Raw genomic sequence first — 18,076 nt, forward strand, 5'->3', positions numbered from 1 at the left:
CCACAGCACCAGGGGACATCACCCCCACCCCTGGGTCACTGAGGGTCTAATCTGGAGACCACAGCAATAGGGAGCAGGGGGTGGCCTGTGTGGGAGGGGGCAGGAAAGGACACACCCTGCAGGCAGCAGTTTGTGGAAATGTTTTAATTAGAGGATTCTTAGATACAGTGGTTAATCTATTGCCCACAATTCCTCACTAATTAGGCGCCTCATGCTGGGAACACACTCTCTTCCCTTACAGTAGAAACAGAATGATCACATTTCATAGTTCTCCTGTTACAAGATTCACATCTTTGTTAAGCCAAGAACTGTGGCACAAAAGGACATTTCATTAGCCAAAGTCACGACAATGTGCTAGAAACATCGATTACTTTAGAATGCTTTAACTAGAAAATATATTGCATTTCCATATATATTAACCATATACATGTGTAACTATTACTAAGTGTAATTCAGTCATTACAAAATAAGACATTCTGGGAGGGGCTATACACATATGACCCACTGAACCCCCCACGAGACCCTCTGCATTAGAAATAATCATGAACATCAAACCGAGAGCTCAGAAACCCAACAGACGTCCAGCTAAGCAAGTGAACAAGGCACTGGGCCCTTGGGCCATGCTGTTGGCTGAGGGGCCACATTTCTTAGGGTGAACAGAGGCACCCCTTCCTGGCTGACCTAGTGTTCCTCACCCCTTGGGGGACCATCCCCACCTCAGTCTGCATGCCAGAGCCACAGGCAGCCTGGTTCTGAAAGGGTCCTCGGGCGGGAGGGCGAGGCTGGTTGATCCAGGGCCACGTCTGGACCCCTGTACTCGTCAGCGTGCTCACTGGGACCGAGGCCAGGTCCCCTCTGTCACTTCCTGTCTCCATGTACGCACTTCCCCACTGAGCCAGGACTCGGGACTCCTGAAGATCCGCTGTGGGCTCATGTTCCAGGGTTCTCCCTGGGCTCCCAGGTTCAGAGCGTTTCAGGACACAGAAAGAACCGGTGACAGTGGTCCCCGGAGCTGCTCGCTAGGGGTGTCCCGGTGCCCGAGACTACCTGCACCCAGGGGTGGGGACTTATGCGGTGAGCGTGGAGGGCCAGGATGCTACATGCAGAGGCCCAAGGGCAGTGCCGGATGTGAGGAGGCTCCATGCCACGGCTCAGCCACCCTGGCCTGGGTTTAGGCATCTCCTCCATGGCTCAGGCAGAGCGCGCTTTAGGAGAGTCTCGACACCAATTCCAACTTGCCCAGATCTGAACTCCAGTGCTCAACGGCCCAAAGACCCAGGTGGGGTGGACAGAAACCCCGACACACAGCATCTCTGTGCACAGCGCTATTTACAAAGGACCAGGACAGGTGGCACGCAGGACCCAGGAACAGGCAGCGAGGCCTGCTGGGGCCGAAGGCGGTGCTCTGTGGGGCCTGCAGCTGTGGAAAGGGGGTGGGGAGATACCCCCTGAGGCTGCCTCCTCATACTTTTAATGACAATAATGCAACAAAAACCTTTATATAAACAGTTTATTTACTCTAAACAGCAACACAGACAAAACGCCATATAAACACAAAGGAAGTGATGCGAAAACAAGAGGCTGGCTGACTTTGGATCTGAGGCTCATAGCAACACAACCCAGGTTCTGCGGAGAGAAGGACAGAGGCGCGAGGGAAGGGGACAGGCCGATTTCCTTTCCATACAGCCAGCTGGAGGGTAGTGTAGCTCTGACAGGGGAAGCATGCCTGCACCCGCGAGCAAAGGGAACTAGCTCCTCAGGGACTCATAGAAGTATAAAAGTTTATCATTTTACAGCAGTTGAAATACTGACATCAATATTAAAATAAAAGCAAGTTTTACATAACAATCAAAATACAAAAGACTGAAGGAAGAGACCCTGTATGAAAAACTGGGCAATTCAGCAAGTGGAGAACTGTGTACCAGTGGCGGAAATGGAAAATGGCGCCCGCCCACCTCCCCTAGGTGACTAGTTATTGTATAGAGCAACGCTAGATCTGCAAATGTTGTAAACAAGTTCTTGCCAAACCAATCCCTTCCTTTTGATGTTGCCGCAGGTCGCTGCTTATGAGGGTGCAAACTTCTTGGCTTGTGCTCGAACCCTTTTCTCATATTCCACTCTGTTTTGGCTGAGGAGGTCAAGAGAGAGACAGGTTAGAATAGCCTGGGCTGGTCTAACCAGTGACCAGCAGTTTTCTCTCTCTTCTGTTTGAAACAGCATTAGTCATTTTGGAGAAAATATGGATTGCTCATCTAGTCTTTAACAACAGACACAGACATCTGGTGGGTTTTCCCAGGGGACTCAGTCCCGAGTGTGAAGGTATGGAGTGGGGGCAGCTTTCTGGTGGTCGGAGGACCTCAGCTGGGACTCCAGTGTGAGATGAGCTGCCAAGGGAAGGGGGCTGGTGGGCACTGCCCTAGGCCAGGGAAGTGCAGCAAACTTGCCATCAGAGGAGACCAGATGCCACCAGGGGATCACTGTGACGTTGAGGCCCTTGGGTACACGATGCATTTATGAACAGGGCTCCCTGACACACCAGGTCAGAGGTCTCATCAAATACTTCAGGGGCCGGTCAGGAGCCCTCCTTGAAGCTCAGGCGCAGTGTGTGTACTCATACCCTGATAAGAAAGCCAGGGCTCTTTCCAAGCTGTGCTCGCAACAAGTAGGCCTCAGATCACTGGTCTGTGGCCACGGTGCAGGCCCAGGGTTGGGACAGAGGGGCCAACAGAATTTCTCTTAGCTCTGCCCAGTGCAGACCACAGGCCTGGTACCCCAGGCCTCCTCTCCAGCCTCTCTGGGGAAAGGTTCCAATGCCCGCACCAGGAGAGGCGGACACTTGCCTGGAGCCTGCCCTGAGCTGGCATGGTGCCCAGGTGCACACGGTCCCAGGAGGCCAGTGTCAGCACCATGCCTGGCCGAGAGCCAAGAGTGAAGGCCAGAGGACAAGCTTCTACCGCCAGTGCCAGGCCGTGCTGCGAGCAGTCTGCACTCCTGTGCTTCCCCCCTGGCCGAGGTCCCAGACCCCCAGGGTGGAGGCAGCTAGCTAGGAGGGCTCTGAAAGGAGCTGGAGGCAATAGCAGAGGCAGCCCAGTCCAGCCCTGCCACTGACCAAGCGAGGTCTGGCACAGGGTGTCTGCCCTAGAGCACCTGCCAGTGTAGGGCACACCCTGCGACCTTCCGAAAACACAAGAAAGAGATCTGGAAAAAGACATTAAGCATATTTCACAGAAGGTGCTTTTAAACATGCTTACAGGAGAAATGATGTCTCATTCCTGTGAAGTAGTGGATGATGCCACCTGGCATGTAAGGACCCGTAGTACAAAGGAGATGCTCCAATCCCGAGTAGGCACCAGCTGGGAGCATCCGCTGGCACACAGCGGTGCCCGCTGACCCCATGCTGCGAGTGCCGCAATACCACAGCTCAACAGTGAGCGCCATGGCAGACGGGGCTGTGGGCCAGTGGCGCACCAACAAGACATGCACAACTCGCCCAAGGCATCACACCCACACGGCAACACACCGGGCCTGGCAAGCTCTCTCTAAGGCCAGCCAGAAGACATTTTGGCTTTGTGGGCCTATCGCAATGGCTCAGATACTAAGGACCCAAGTGGCCCTATTTACAGAGGCGTAGGCTGACATGGCCTGATGCAGACAGATGTTGCAGTGCAAACGACACAGCATCCAGTTCAAGGGCCAAGATATGAGAACTCCTGGAGTTGCCGACGCACAGCAGCCAAGTAAATTTAAGGCAGCTCCACTGGAATCACTCACAGCAATTCCTCTGGCTGGGAGGAGAAACTCGGCCCCTGCCCAGGAGCGGCTTGCCACTCTTGGCCACCAGGGGGCGCCCCGGGCCAAAACTGGGCTGGACCCAGGAACTTGAAGCCATACGGGAGGGGAGGGGGCACCTCTTGCAACCTGGTGCTTCTCTTCAGATGAAGTCAGGCCACCTGCTCAGAGAGGCCTACCTGTTGCAATTCCAGAAACGCCCCCTTGGAAAGAACAAGCCCCTGCTCAGCCTCTCCCTGTGGGTCAGGTTTCTGAACATGGTAAGTGGAGCAATAGGGTCAAAGCTGCCAATTTGGCAGAGCACCCTGCCCAGACCAGCTGGGGAGGCTGGCCAGGAAGGCCAGCGTCCTCCCCACTGTCCACCCTGCCAGCCCCACGTGCCAGGTCTAGCGCCACTGCTCACACTAAGAAACACCAGGCCCTCTTCCAGAGCACCCAGATGACCAAGAGCAAGTTGGGAACGCCACTTCCCTAGCGGACCATCCCCTTGGACCTGCCACACCCAGGCTGGGCCCAAGGAGGGCAGAGTGGGAGGTCCATGGCCTCTTCCTCTAGTGTCCACACCCTTCTCTTTGAGCTGAAACGGGCTCCAGGAGGCACAGTGTTTGACTGGCGATATCCCATCAGGGGCAAAGTAGTCCAATAGGAGCCCATGTCATCGGGCTGCCGCCTGCCAACCCCCACCAACATGGCTCTGGCCACACCAGCCCTGGCCGCCCATTCTTGTCACCATAGGCCCTTTGCACATGCAGCTCCTCCTCGGAAGCCTCCCTGGTCACCTCAGTCCCCCCTTCTCGGCACCGACCCAGGTGACCTGCCAGGTGAGCTTGTGTGCAGGCCGCCCTCCGAGGCTGCTGGGAGGGTCAGGACTATCCACCCGCCCACAGCTTGCCTACTGCTCCCCTTCCTACAGGCAGCCAGGCTGGGACTTCTGGGGCAGGGGAAGGCTGTGCGAGCTGATGAGAGAGGTCACAGCAAGAGGGGCCAGATCACTAACCAGTAAATTGTGTAGGCCTCTGCTTGAGCTGGATCTTGAATATTTGGTTCATTTAGAAGTTCCTGTATTCCTAATAAGATCTGTGTGAGAGAAAAACAAAGCCAGGTGGGAGGTCAGCAGTCAAAAGGCAAACTCTGGTCCTGAAGGAAGCCGAGGCGAGGCCCTCAGGCCGCATACCTGCTTAATTGTGATGGCTGGCCTCCAGTCCTTGTCTTCCTCGAGGATGGACAAGCACACAGTGCCCGAAGGGTACACGTTCGGGTGAAATAATGGTGGTTCAAATTTGCCTAGGCCACATGGAAAAGAGAATGTATTTTGGTGACAGCTGTCCTACAGAACGTCCTGTCCTGATGACCCCTCCCCCCCCCCCAATCTTCCCTGCACCTTGCTGGTCATCAGGCATTTCCCAAAAACTGTTTACAAAAACAAAACTGGCCACAAGGCAGGAGGAGGTGGGCAGAGGTAGGAGAGGAGCAAGTGTCCTTCCAGTGGACGCAGCGGTAGAGCCACATCACTCCCCGGGACCTGCTTCAGGACAGTGAGAGGCAGAGCACAGCCCAGGTGGCCTCCCCGGCCGGTCTGGGCTTGGGAAGATGGGAAGGGGCTGCCGCAGCAGGTGGCTAGGTCCCGGGGAAGCAGCCAAGGTCCTTCCAAATGAGAGTTTATTTTCTTTTTAAAAAATTAACACATGTAAAAAGTTTGAAAATATAAAAGAACAGGAAAAAAAATTGCCATGAGCACTACCCAGGGACCATTAACCACAGCTGACATTTTAGCATTATTTCTTTATCCTTTTTTCTGGGTACTTTCTCTTTTTTTTAAACATTAATTTTACCTAGAAAAGTGTAGCAAGTCTAGTACAACCTGATGAATTACTGACAAAAAATAAACACAATCCACTAACAGCAGCAGCTTCTCAGAAAACTCCCTCATAGATCGCCCACTCCATTTGCCCAACTAAGCCAACCTGTAATCCCAGAAAGCACATCTTGAACTGTCTGCGCACAAACCACAGAGGCTCGCCCCCCCTCCCCACCCCCACTCATGGGTCACGCCCCCTCACAGGCGGTGGCAGTTACTCACTCCTGTTGCCGCGCAGCAGCCCCTGGGAGACTGGCCGCACGCAACTTGCCCACCTCACTGCAGGTGCACATGTGAGTGAATACTAATACAGCTGTGATTGCTCCTGGATGTGAATTCTGGTGCACACATGTGCATTTCCATGTGGAAATGCTGGATCACAGGGTGTCTGTGTTGAATGTGGATAGATACTGCCAGTTTCCAAAGTGGCTGTACCTACTTACAACTCACTGCTTCACAGTACTGCCAACACCTGGTGTATTAGCTGTGGACTTCGGCCATTATTATTATTTTTAAAAAATATATATATTTTTATTGATTTCAGAGAGGAAGGGAGGAGAAAGATAGAAACATCAATGATGAGAGAGAATCACTGATTGGCTGCCTCCTGCACGCCCCCTACTGGGGATCGAGCCTGCTACTCAGGCATGTGTCCTTGACCAGAATCAAACCCAGGACCCTTCAGTCCACAGGCTGACACTCTATCCATTGAGCCAAACCGGGCTGGGGCCCCGACTCGGCCATTCTTAAATGAATCGTGGTTGCCTCTCATGGCTCTAAGTTATATTTCCCTGATGACCTGTGGGGGTGAGCTCCTTTCATTTACTGGGATAAACTGGCTACTTCTTTGGAGAAGTTCTTGTTCAAGTCTCTTGTACACTTTTCTATTGGGTTGTCTCGTTGATTTGCAGGAGCTCTTTAGATATTCTGGATACAAGCCTTCTGTCAATTACATGTCTCACAGATATCTTCTCCCACTCTGAGTTTGCATTTTTGCTCTTTTAATTGTATATTTGGTGAACACAAGTTCCTAATTTGAATTTAATCTGATTTATCAATCTTGTTTCTTAGCTAGAGAAGTGTACCAATGATGAATACTAGCATTCCCCAGGCCCCCCAGCCCCACTTCCCTGGCTCTTCTGGCTTTCTTCCATATGAAGTCACCTCCCGACTCCGCACATCATTCATCGCATGGCCTGCTGACCTTCGTAACAGGACTCCAGCATACGCTCCTCTGTGCCTGGCTCTCTCCACTCAACACCACGTTTGGGAGACTCACTCCTGCTGAGCACTTGCAGGTCCCTCATTCTTGCTGCTGCACTTGCCCGTTCTATTCTGAATGGACACTTGGGCTGTCTCCAGCTTTTGGCTTTTACAGACAGAGCTGTCATAAACATGCTGTCCATGCCTTTTGGTGGACATGTGTATGCATTTCTATTGAATATTTACTTGAGTTGAACAGCTGGGTCCTAGGGGAGGGATAAGTTTAGCTTCAGCAGACATGGCAGACAGCTTTCCAAAGGAAATGTTCAAAATTTACTCTTTCTCTAGTGCACCTACGTGGGCTTCTGCTGCTCGGCAGCCTGTTCACTCCGTGGCTGTAACTGTCCTTCTCCGGTAAGAAGTTACGCATCTCTTTCTGTGCTGATTGGCCAGGTGGAGAACCTCTTGCCAAGGGCCTGTTCCATCAAATGGTTGTATTTGTCTTATTGATTTGTGGAGGCTCTTGATATATTCAATATAAGTATTAATATATAATTTTCTCCCCTCTTCACTGCCAGTGGTGTCTTTTGGTGAAGAGATGGTCTTTTTTTTTCAGTGTTCAGCCTTCTATTAGACTCTGCCTTGGAGGAGCCCACTCCCTGTGGGTGGGGTGTTCTGGGCAGGGCGGGGGGGCTCTGTCACCCTGTCCTTGGGAGGACCATGTGTGGTGAGGTTTGTGAGTTTGTGGCAGTGTCTGGGAAAGGGCTTCATGCCCCATGGGGAGCACGTGAAGTGGTGCACAGGGCCCTTCCTGGGGGGACAGCCGGGGGATGGGCAGGCAACAGCTGAGCCTGGGCTCTCCTTTGCGGCCTTCCCTTGGCATCTTCAGGCCCAGCTCCCTAGGTGATCCTTTCTTGGAGGGTCAGTGGGCACACCTGCCTCACAGTGGCTGTGTGATCCTTGCCTGGCACCGCCTCTCTGGGCCTGTTTCCTCCACTGGGAGTTGGGCCCTAACCTCTCAGAGGGAGGCTCCCCTGAGTGGGTCCCCTGGGCATGAGGAGGTGGACTGTGTGTGTGTGGAGCAGGTGAGTGGGACAGGGGCTGGACATGGGGGCCTTGGGAGGCCTAGTGGTCTTTGTCCTTGGCACCGTGTTTGAGGATGCGGGTGAACTCCACGTAGTTGAAGTTGCCCTTCTTGACAATGGGTGCCGCGTGGTACATCTCGTCCACGTCCTCGTCTGTGAAGCGGTCACCCATGGTGGTGAGCAGCTCCTGAAGATGGTCCTCATGGGTAAAACCTGCAGCCTCTCCGCCGAAGCAGGCAAAGGCATTGTGGGTCACGTCCTCGGGGTCTGTGCCATTCAGCTTCTCCCCAGACACCGTCAGGAACATGGTGAAGTTGATGGGCCCAGCGGCCTCGCTCATCATGCCCTCCCAGTACTCATCCGTGGGGTTCTTCCCCAGGGAGGCCAGCATGTCACGCAAGTCCTCCTTGTCAATGAAGCCATCTTGGTTCTGGCGGATCATGTTGAAGGCCTCCTTAAACTCCTGGATCTGCGACTGGTCAAACATCGCAAAGACATTGGATGTGGCCCGCTGTGGCCGCTTCTTGGTGGTCTTGACCTTGGCTCGCTTACTAGACATCTTGGCTTCAGGTGGGTGGGGCTTCCCTGGTGCGGAGAAGGTACTCTCTCGGTGCGCAAAGCTGGTGCAGAGCCGGGTCAAGAGATGGTCTTAATTTCAGTGTAGTCCAATCGATCATTTCCCCCTCTGGGTAAAAGCACTTTTCGAGCCTTCCTGGTTAAGAAAGCTCTGCCTATCCAAGTCATGAAGACATCCTCCTGCTTTCCTGTCCCACCCACCTTCCCACTGGGCATCACAATCCACCAGGAAGGCTTTGGTCTATAGGGGGAAACTGAGCTCTCCTTATTCTTCCACTAGGACAGTCGGCTGTCCAGTCCACGCGTGAGAAGACCATCTTCTCCCCACGCACTGCAGTTCACCTCTCGTAAGTCACTCCATTGTACACCTGCGTTTTTCTGGACTCTCTGCATCTCAACTACTTTAGGAGGTCTCAACGGATTCATGTCTTGCCTGTCCTGCTAACGGGTCTGGGTACTTTTTACCCAGTGAGCCCCAACTTAGGCCTCACCATCCTCCCCTCCTAGAACTCCAAGGGCCACAGCAAGTCTTGGCACTCTGCATTTCCTACATTTTATAGCCTGCGGTGTGACAATTTCCACAAAAATCTGCTTGGGTTTTGACTGGGATTACACTGAATTTGTACATCAGCTTGGAGAGAACTGACATCTTCCTAACAGCGTGCCTTCTCATCCGTAAACCTGGCCACCTCTGGTTATTTAGGCTTTCCTTCCTTCTCTCATAAATGTTCCAGTTTTCAGTATAGAGGTCCTAAATGTCTTTTATTGGATTTAATCCAGGGTACCTGATGCTACTATAAAAGGTATAGTTTAAAAATGTTCATTCGTAGCCCTAGCCAGTTGGCTCAGTGAATAGAGCATCGGCCTGAGGACTGAAGGGTCCCAGGTTCGATTCTAGTCAAGGGCACGTGCCTGGGTTGCAGGTTTGATTCCCGGCCCCAGTCGGGGTGCGTGTGGGAGGCAACCAATTGATGTGCCTCTCTCACATTGATATTTCTCTTTCTCTCTCTCCCGCTCCCTTCCACTCTCTCTGAAAATAAATGAAGGAAAAAAATGTCCTTGGGTGAGGATTAACAACAACAACAAAAAAAACCCACACACACAAAAAACTTTCATTTGTTGCAACTGTATGGAAATGGGTTTTTATATGTTAACGTTTTATTCAGCAACCTTAATAAACAGACTTAGAGAAAGATGGTCTATGGCAGCCGTGGGCAAACTACGGCCCGCGGGCCGGACTCGGCCTGTCTGAAATGAATAAAACTATTGAAAAAAAAGACCGTACCCTTCTATGTAATGATGTTTACTTTGAATTTATATTAGTTCACACAAACACTCCATCCATGCTTTTGTTCCGGCCCTCCGGTCCAGTTTAAGAACCCATTGTGGCCCTGGAGTCAAAAAGTTTGCCCACCCCTGGTCTATGGTGTAAGCCTTCCTTTTCCATTTCTCTGCTGGGATTTCTTTTTCCTACCTTGCTACATTTGCTTAGAATTCCAATATAATGTTGCATAGAAGTGATGAAAGCAGCTATCTCACTTCTTATTTAAAGTAATACCTACACATGACATACACACACAAAATTCAAACAGCAAAGAACCACTCCAAATGAAGTAAGTCTCCATCCCAGTGGTTACGTTATGAATTGATAATTTAAGTAAGTCTTCTGCTAGATGCTATTTTAATGGGAAACATACTTCTATCTCTTAAATCACTAACCACGAGTTAACATGTAGTCTTGCTTTCCCACATGCCGGGCACTTTCCGACAGACTGAGGCGCATGTCAACGCATTCAATCAACCAGCTGTGGACAGTATCTGTTGATGTCTAGCTGCCAAGGGAGAGAGATCTGGTGCCTTCTCCCCCTCATCCTGAGTTTTGTTAAACTGCATCATGGTCTACCCGTGGCCGTTTTAAACATGGCTGTGGCCTTTTCTTCCTGCCGCCTTCTGTTGGCTTACGTGTGCCATCCATCCAGGCTGCAGATGCAGGCCCGGAGTTGGGTGTGAAATTCTAACAGATGACAGGACACAGCAAAAAAATTCCTCTGAGGAGTAAGGTTCTGAATGGTGCTTCTCCTGCATGTCCATCCCCATCCGGGGCAGGTATGTGTGGCCTCATCCCTGACAGGCACTAAGGGTTCAGGAGCCTCCCCTGGATCTCATGAACATTCACGCTAGGGCCTGGAGCTTCCCAGTTGTAGAGCGAAGACTGGAGACTTGGTCTGTTAGGTGCACCTCCCACCCCGGGGCTAGAAACACTCAGATCCACAGTCAACCATAAGGATCAGTGTGACGTAGCCACAGGGATCAGAGCACCAGGGCCACCCTGTGTGGAGCAGCGTGTGCAATAACCGCACCCCCGGAGGCCGGGCTCTCTGAAGAGGACTCAGATCTCTGCTGGAGATCTGCTGGAGGACGATCAAAGCCAACCTTTGAGGACTTCGTTGTACTTACATTTCGGGGGTGAGGATGGATAGTCATCTTTGAAGAGCATGCGTAGCTTAAACAAGCCTCCTTCCCAAGGGGTCTGTTGGGAAATGAAGCTGTGATGAGATGTGTGCCGCCTCTTGCTGCAGACGCCCAGGAGGAGGGGCATGCTGCTGCTACACGGCCCGGTGACCCTGCCCACAGCTCAATGACCCCACAACAGGACTGGCGGGACCTCCAGGAGTCCTGAGGGCCAATGGGAAAGAGTCTTCCCTGGAGAGGAGCAGACAAGTGGCCCATGGCGGGGTGCAGGGTCTGTACCTGAGCAGCTAGGTAAGGCCTGAAGTGAGCTCAAATGCAGACCCCCTCCCTCAGGTCCCGCCTGTCCCTGGTCAGCCTCCAGCTCTTCAGTCCAACACTCCTTCCCAACTGGGAGGGAGACGGCTACAGCCCACCAGCCTCCCTCACCTAAGAAAAGGGCCACGTACGGGTTCAATGGAGGCTGGGGTGCATGCTGGGCCCTCAACAGTCTCAGTTGAAGCAAACCCAGACCACATTTTCTTGTGGACAAAGTCCTAATCCTGCCAGCTCAATGCAAGGGAAGGAGACTGTCAAGAAAACACCATGGCTGAGCATCGTGGATTCTCAGGAGACCAGGGAGGGGGAAGTGGAGGCCACGAGGGCTTAGCACAACCCAAACGCCTCCGGGGCCGCCTCCTTCCCTTGGAGTCACCGGGAAGAGCCACACGCTGGGCTGCTGGAGACCCTCACTCCTTAGCGCCTCACACGCACTGGTTCTAACCGGCCCAGATACCCAGCGGACACCACCTTGGGAGGGCGGTGCTGTGTGTGAAGGACACGTGGGGCCCCATGCAGCCATCACAGGGTCAGGGATTGGCCACCAGTCCGGGCTCACACACCCCTCAGTGCTGCGGTCTGGGCTGCTCCAGTCTCAGCACATCCAGGATAAACTTGAAGGCCTGCGTGGCTCCTACAGCCCCTTCTCCATCCTGTCTCCAAGACTCCCTTTGCTCCCAAAGATGCAGCAGGATCTGGGCCTACTCCCCTGCCGCAGCTCAGTTCCTTCCTTCAGCATTAAAACTGCCAGGGGTGGGTGGGGTGGTGCCACATGTCACACTAACCTTGCCCCACCATTTCATGTCCCCTGGCCTGTGTGACCATCACATTATGTACACTTGAACCTAAGTCCCTCTGAAGGGTCCGAGTGTTCCCAACAGTCCACCCCACACTGAGCACGGGTGCTTCTTACCCCTTTTTTCCCTGGAATGGCACACTCCCAGTTCATGAGGTTCATCGTGCCGTCGGGGTTTTTTGTGGGGACAGCTACAAAACCCTGCGAGAAAACCACACACAGGCGCATCAGTTCTGTGGCAGCTCATCTTCGCTGCCCACAGGAACCCTGTGCCTCTCACCCCGTCAGGGAGAGGACCCACTGAGCTACATGGAGAAATCAAGCTTTCCTTACAAATGGGTGGTCTTTTCTCCAAGCTTTCCTCTCCTGGGCGAGTCTGCTGAGGGCGATCCCCGACATATTCAAAGTCCTGAAAGAGACAGCAGAAACGCGATCAGGAGGAAAACCTGGTTCCTTCGGCCCCTTCCCTCACCGGCCCAGCGAGCAGACTTGTTTCCAAGAAAAGCGGGTGAGTGAAGGCTCTCACATGGCCCATAGAGACCATGCATGCTCTTAGCAAGCGGCCCCACCCAGCGTTTGGACAGGCCCCAGGCCCCGACTCCAGCCTTCTCCTACAGGCAGATCACCAGAGAAGAGGCCTGGGCCTCCTGGACACCGCCATGTGGGTGCCTTGTCAACTGCCTGCCCCAGGGCTCCACGGCAACCCCTCACGCTCCATCACATGGTGACACAGAGGTTCGGAGAGGCGAAGCCACAGGCGTGGGTCTCAGAGCTGCTGGGTGCTGTGCAGGAAGGGATGCCGAGTACTCCCAGCAGACACCTGGCACCCGTGCCCCCAACCCCCACTTTAGTCACACCCAGCAGTGGGGTCCAGTCCTACCATCATATACACAGGAAAGGCAGCCCAGGCGGGGATACCCAGAATGCTGGCTGAGACCTGGGAAGGGCAGGGATGAATCGCTTCCCTCTGCTGATGCCGGGACGTGGCATCAGGGCTCAGAATTCAGATTCAGGCCTAGCCAGGATGACCTTATTCTTGAAGGCAACCAAGTGGAAAAGTGCACCAGGGCAGAGGGCAGCTCTGCTTCATTGTGGACACGTCCAGACAGCTCACCGGGCCCCAGCAACCAACAGACCCTCGTGTCCCCAGGGTCCTGGGCTCTTTCCTCTGCCCCCTCCACTTTCTCACCCTATAGCCCCACCCTGGCACTCCCAAAACAAGTAATGGGTCAAGGCCCGTCTCCCATGTACTTTGGGAAAGTCAACAAAAGTGAAGCCGCTAACAGAGCCCAGGAACTCAGGAGCACCAGGCAGCAGTGAGACCTCAGCAGGCCAGGACCACAGACTCCCAAGGCTCCGTGCCTTTAGCTGTTCAAATTAACAGCCTGGAGCCCTTAGGTAAAGCAGCATCTCCAGGTGCCTGGCACACCAGACCAGACTGCAGGGCACTGAATCGTAACGTCGCCTCCGGCTGCCCATGAGAAAGCAGATGCAGAGGTGACATGGTCACAAAACCTGCTGGAGAATTTGACCCTAAGTGTGCTGGTTGGTCCTCAAAGTCCATGGAAACACTGAAGATACCTTGGATGAAGCACATGCATTTACCATAAAAAGGCTTCCCCAAGCCTTCAGGTTGATACTGAGGCTAGGGGAGAGGTCTCCTCTCTGCCTCTGCAGGGAAAAGGGCCGGCACAAGGGCCTGAGTACAATGTGGGGTGCCCTCCACAACCACAACAGGGTGCTCAACCCTGCACGGAAAAAACACATCTCCAGCAGGGCATCACTGACAGCAGCCGTGCTCTCCTGCCCAGCCGGCCCACTGCCCAGCCGCCACACAGGCCTGTTCTGGAGACAGGAACGGTGGTCCAGAAGGACCTGCCCTGAGGCCGGGGCCTCAACGCAAACCCAGGTGGTCTTCTGACGAGGGGGTGGGTGGCAGGGCTACTCTCTCTCCTGCTGCAGTGCCCCTCGCTTAGTAGCTACTATTTCAACCTCCCCACCCCACCCCACCCCACCCCAGGCTGATCTACAACTCCCTCGGCAACCCAGATGGCGCCCTTCACCCCAGTAGCCACACCACCTGGCTGTCCTGCGCAGTCCCCCAAGGCTCACACTATTTGTGGAAGAGGTGTTAGGTCAGGCCAACAGTTCAACAGCAGGCACCAAATGCACATTCCCAGGGCTCAGAGGCGACTGTGGAGTCAGGAACTCTGGGAGGCCCCAGGGCTCTGGGTTTTGGGCAGCTCTTGAATGACTATTTTCCCAAGAAGTAGGCACAGAAGGAGGGTATGGGGTTAATTTAAGAAAAGCACTGTCGCCTCCAATCCCACCTAGGAACCCAGGTCTCAGGAGCCAGTTACTATATAAACCGCCAGACCAACTGGATGTAGTACATTTTCAAGAAACAGGTATGCTTATGTTATCACAAGAAAAGTGGGGGGAAAAATCAGAGCCCTTCAGTCAAGGGTAACAGGTGCACCAACTTGGACTGTGGTCCCCAGCTCCAGCACCGTGACTCCAGAACACACCTTATCCAAGATTAAGTCCAAAGTAGATTAACATCAGGCTTGCACCCAGTGGAACTGCTCACTGCACCACACAACCCCGAGCTCTGGTCTGCCCATTTCTTGCCCAGGGATGTCTGACCAAACCACTGAGGTGCTCATGAAGAGCCTGACAGGATGCTGCCCTGGGGGCTCACAGGGGAGGAAGTTACGTGCTGGGAAGCGCGAGGTGCTGGAGATGCAAAGCAGCACTATGGGGACCAGAGGCACCTGCTCTGGAACAGTGGCCGCCTGGCAGGAGACCGTGCCAGGCAACACGGTTCAGGAACAGTGGGGCTGGTGGGCCAGAGGAGCGTGGAAAGGGAAGGCCTGCATGAGGGCCGTGAGGGCCTCCGGGGGGGTGCACAGAGGAGCAAACCAGCAGCTTCTGTCAGAAGTGGGCAGTGACAGTGGGGACTGCCTGGGAGGCTTGATTGTAGCCCTGATGTCGGAAAAGTCTTCACTTCAACTGGTTCTAAATGGCATGACCCCATGCTATCCACACCCCGCCTCCGGGCTGGAGGGCACCGCACATGCTAGCCTCCCACATACTGCCCCTGCCCCTCATCGCTGGCCATGGCAAAGCAGACAGCACAGGCTGGCAGGATGCTTCTGCCGAATTAACACAGAAGTCAGTGACCAAAGACAAGCAACCTGGGAAGCATTGTTGAAGTGAGGCACAAGGCCCGTAGCCAGGCGTCGAAGCTGGTTGCTGAAGCCCAGGCCAGCTCTGGACACCGAGCAACCATGGATACTGGGCAGGGCCACACAATGCTCAGGGGCTGAGGCCGGCAGGGTGATCCCAAGCGTGGCCTGCCTCCTGCTGACCGCGCCAGGACCCGCCTCTTCTGCGCTGAGGCTGGAACAAAGTGCACACGAAGACCCCGTGCCTCGCCGTGGTGGTCCCAGGTATGAAAGGTTCATAGTGAGCGGCAGTTCCGCAGGAGTGCCAATGGACCAGATCCAGCCCTAATAAGATGCTTTCCGCCATCAGGGCAAAGAGCCACAGGTGTTTACCTGCAGTGTCCCAGGCAGACACCTGTCTTCAAGATGGTGCTTCCACTCCTGGGAGCCTTTCCAGTCCAGGAGAAAGCAGCCAGTTTGTTACATTTTAATTACAAAACAGAAGCCTCACTCAGAATCCCACTTAGAACTGACTCCGCCTTCCCACATAAGGAGCAGCTAAGTTACTAGATGCTTCAGAGCAGCAAAGTTGCAGATGCAAAGATAAAACATCCATGAACTACTAGACACGGCAGCCCGCGGGACAAAGGCTGGGTTCCCCAGGCTCAGTGGGGAGGTCTGCCCATGAGCCCAGGCTTCTCAGATCAGCTCTGCTGGCTGACAGCAGAGACTTCAGACCCACTTACTGGCTTTGTGAGTGTGGCAAGTTGTTCATCTCCCCGCAACCTCAACTTCCTCATCTGTAACATGGGCATAGGTAGCCCAGGTTGAAACAAACACAAACTCCCTCAGGGGAAGGTATGCACTTTGCCTGATCTCTGCCCAGGCTGCACTTCCGGTTCTTTCTCGACAAATCTCCCAGGATCCCAGGCTGTTTCAGAAGCAAGGTTCCAACCCCGAGACTTCGCCAGACACACAACAGCACGCACAACTCACCCCGGAACCACCCAAAAGGTCACAAGCAAATCAGGACAAACTAGTGTCCATCTCCTCTGCCTGCTGGACATGTTCTCTACCTAAAGGTGGCGAGTCCTTAACAGCCAGCTGCATTCAGAGCTGTATTCTTGGAAAAAGAAACAGAAAAGCCAACTTAGCCAAACAGTAACTTTGCAAACCGAGGAGCTAAGCATGCTTTCAAAATATACCAACCAAACCACTTAAAAAAAAAAGGTGATTTAGGGACGACTGCAGGCCGTGATCCGCCTTCCCTTCCTTTCCCTCCTACTCACGAAAACATCAGTTCCAAGCTCCCTTCAACGGGTACAAAGCCATCTTAAACACAAAAGGAAACTCTCCCTCCAGCCGAGTGCTGATGTTCAGGGTCCCACCAACGGCCAGGGGAGCTCCTTCGAGGCGCAGGAAAACTCAGACTTGTTTTGCATTTCAGGCATCACCTCCCCCCCACCCCCAATCCAACCAGCAATTTTGCAATCCAAGACTTTTAACTCTCTCCGCTGGGCCTCTCTGAGCGCCACAGGTTTGTGTGCGGACCCGTGACCCAGGAAACGCACGTCCCTCCGCGGAGGGGAAGCTGCTGTCAACCCCGCGTGGCTTCCCGGCCGCACCGCGAGCCCACGCCGGAGGGGACGCCGACACTTTCACAAGGGAAAGCGACGGAGCCCCAAGGCCGGGAAGCCGCCGAGGCCGGCCCAGCTGGGTCGCGCCGTAGCCCGCGGCGTCAACAGCTCCCAGGCGGACGGTTCCCGGGCGCGGGGTCGGGGTCAGGTCGGGGGGCGCGCAGGAGGCGGGGGTGGGGGCCCAGGGGACCGTGGGTGGAGGAGCCCGGCCCGACGGCGGCGGAGGCCCGCGCTGCCGAGGTCTGGCCCCCGTCCCGCCGCCGCCGCACCCTGTGCGCCTCCCACCTGGGCTCACCTAGGGCGGCCGCGGCCCGGCGAGCGAGGCGGACGAAGCGGCGGCGACGGAGGCGGCTCGGCACTTCCTTTGTCTCGGGACTTCCCTCCCGAGCCCGCTCCGCGCGCAGCCCGAGCGCTCCGAGGACCCCGGCGCGGGCGGGGCGCGGGCGGGGCTTGCGGGGGTCTGTCCGCCGCGTGCCCATATCTCGTGCCGCCGCCGCCGCCCGGCGTCCCGATCGGCCCTCGCCGCCGCATGCCACGTGCTGCCCGCGCCCCGCCGCCACGCGTCCGCGCCCCAGGCTCGCCCAGGGAGCCCAGCCGGGGGGGCTGCTTTCCAGTCAGGCGGCGCCCTGGACACCTGTGCTCTTAAAGGAGCCGCATCCACAATGTGAGGGAGTGTCTGCAAACTCCCCTTTGCGATGCGCGCGTCCACTCGAGGACACGCCGGTAAGCAGCGGGGGGAGGCGGAGACCGAGATCTCCAAGGGCTCCCCGGATGCCCCGCGGGCACCTTTCCGGGCACGGATCCCATTGGTCTCCTTAGGGCTAAGGCCCAGGGTTGGGGGACAGAGGCCACCGAGGCCTAAGGAATCCCAGAAGCGTCGCAGCACGGCGGCGATCCTCCGATTACGGCGCCCTGTGACACCCTTTGCAATTGGCCAGTTCGGAGCGCTGGGTGGGGCGTATGTCAAATCCGTCCAATGAGCTGGCCCGGTACAAACGGCCCCGAGCGGGCCTGACCGACGGGAAGAGAATTGAGGACGCTCCCTAACTCTGGTGTTGGCCCAGAGGGAGGGGTTCCGGAGCTGCCAGCGGGCGGGGGAGGGGCCAGCTGGGAGCCCCCCCCAACCTTCCCCCGCCCCCCGTCTCCCCCCCGCCGCTGCAGTCAGGGTTTGGGGCCCA

At 55.1% G+C, this 18,076-nt stretch overlaps 2 protein-coding genes across 3 annotated transcripts; both read right to left on the reverse strand.

The window, feature by feature from the left end:
• Nucleotides 1-129: 129 nt before the first annotated feature.
• Nucleotides 130-17,394, reverse strand: UBE2I (ubiquitin conjugating enzyme E2 I). 2 transcript variants are annotated; one of them, XM_081090065.1, is made up of 7 exons: nt 17,194-17,394; nt 12,428-12,503; nt 12,212-12,295; nt 10,969-11,041; nt 4,964-5,073; nt 4,787-4,866; nt 130-2,128 (listed from the first exon to the last, which is right to left on the reverse strand). In XM_081090065.1, exons 2-7 carry the CDS (start codon nt 12,491-12,493, stop codon nt 2,065-2,067), a joined length of 477 nt encoding a protein of 158 aa, XP_080946191.1. In that variant the 5' UTR covers nt 12,494-12,503; nt 17,194-17,394; the 3' UTR covers nt 130-2,064. The 2 variants fall into 2 exon arrangements, with proteins under 2 accessions (XP_080946191.1, XP_080946192.1); XM_081090066.1 differs by having other exon boundaries at nt 17,184-17,283.
• LOC308518360 (myosin regulatory light polypeptide 9-like) lies at nt 6,661-9,328 on the reverse strand. The gene has a single exon (XM_081090064.1). The coding sequence runs from the start codon at nt 8,492-8,494 to the stop codon at nt 7,976-7,978; it is 519 nt and encodes a 172-aa protein (XP_080946190.1). The 5' UTR covers nt 8,495-9,328; the 3' UTR covers nt 6,661-7,975.
• Nucleotides 17,395-18,076: the final 682 nt, after the last annotated feature.

The sequence above is a fragment of the Myotis nattereri genome (assembly GCF_964212035.1).
Source record: "Myotis nattereri genome assembly, chromosome: 4".
NCBI classification, from domain to species: domain Eukaryota; kingdom Metazoa; phylum Chordata; class Mammalia; order Chiroptera; family Vespertilionidae; genus Myotis; species Myotis nattereri.

Excerpts from the sequence above, each read along its gene's own strand:
- LOC308518360 (XM_081090064.1), bottom strand. The coding sequence starts at position 8,494 with ATGTCTAGTAAGCGAGCCAAGGTCAAGACCACCAAGAAGCGGCCACAG.
- UBE2I (XM_081090065.1), bottom strand. The coding sequence starts at position 12,493 with ATGTCGGGGATCGCCCTCAGCAGACTCGCCCAGGAGAGGAAAGCTTGG. Across the intron at positions 11,042-12,211 it reads CCATTCCAGGGAAAAAAGGG|ACCCCTTGGGAAGGAGGCTT; the intron begins GTAAGAAGCACC and ends ATTTCCCAACAG. Across the intron at positions 5,074-10,968 it reads TCCATCCTCACCCCCGAAAT|GCAAATTTGAACCACCATTA; the intron begins GTAAGTACAACG and ends CATGTGGCCTAG.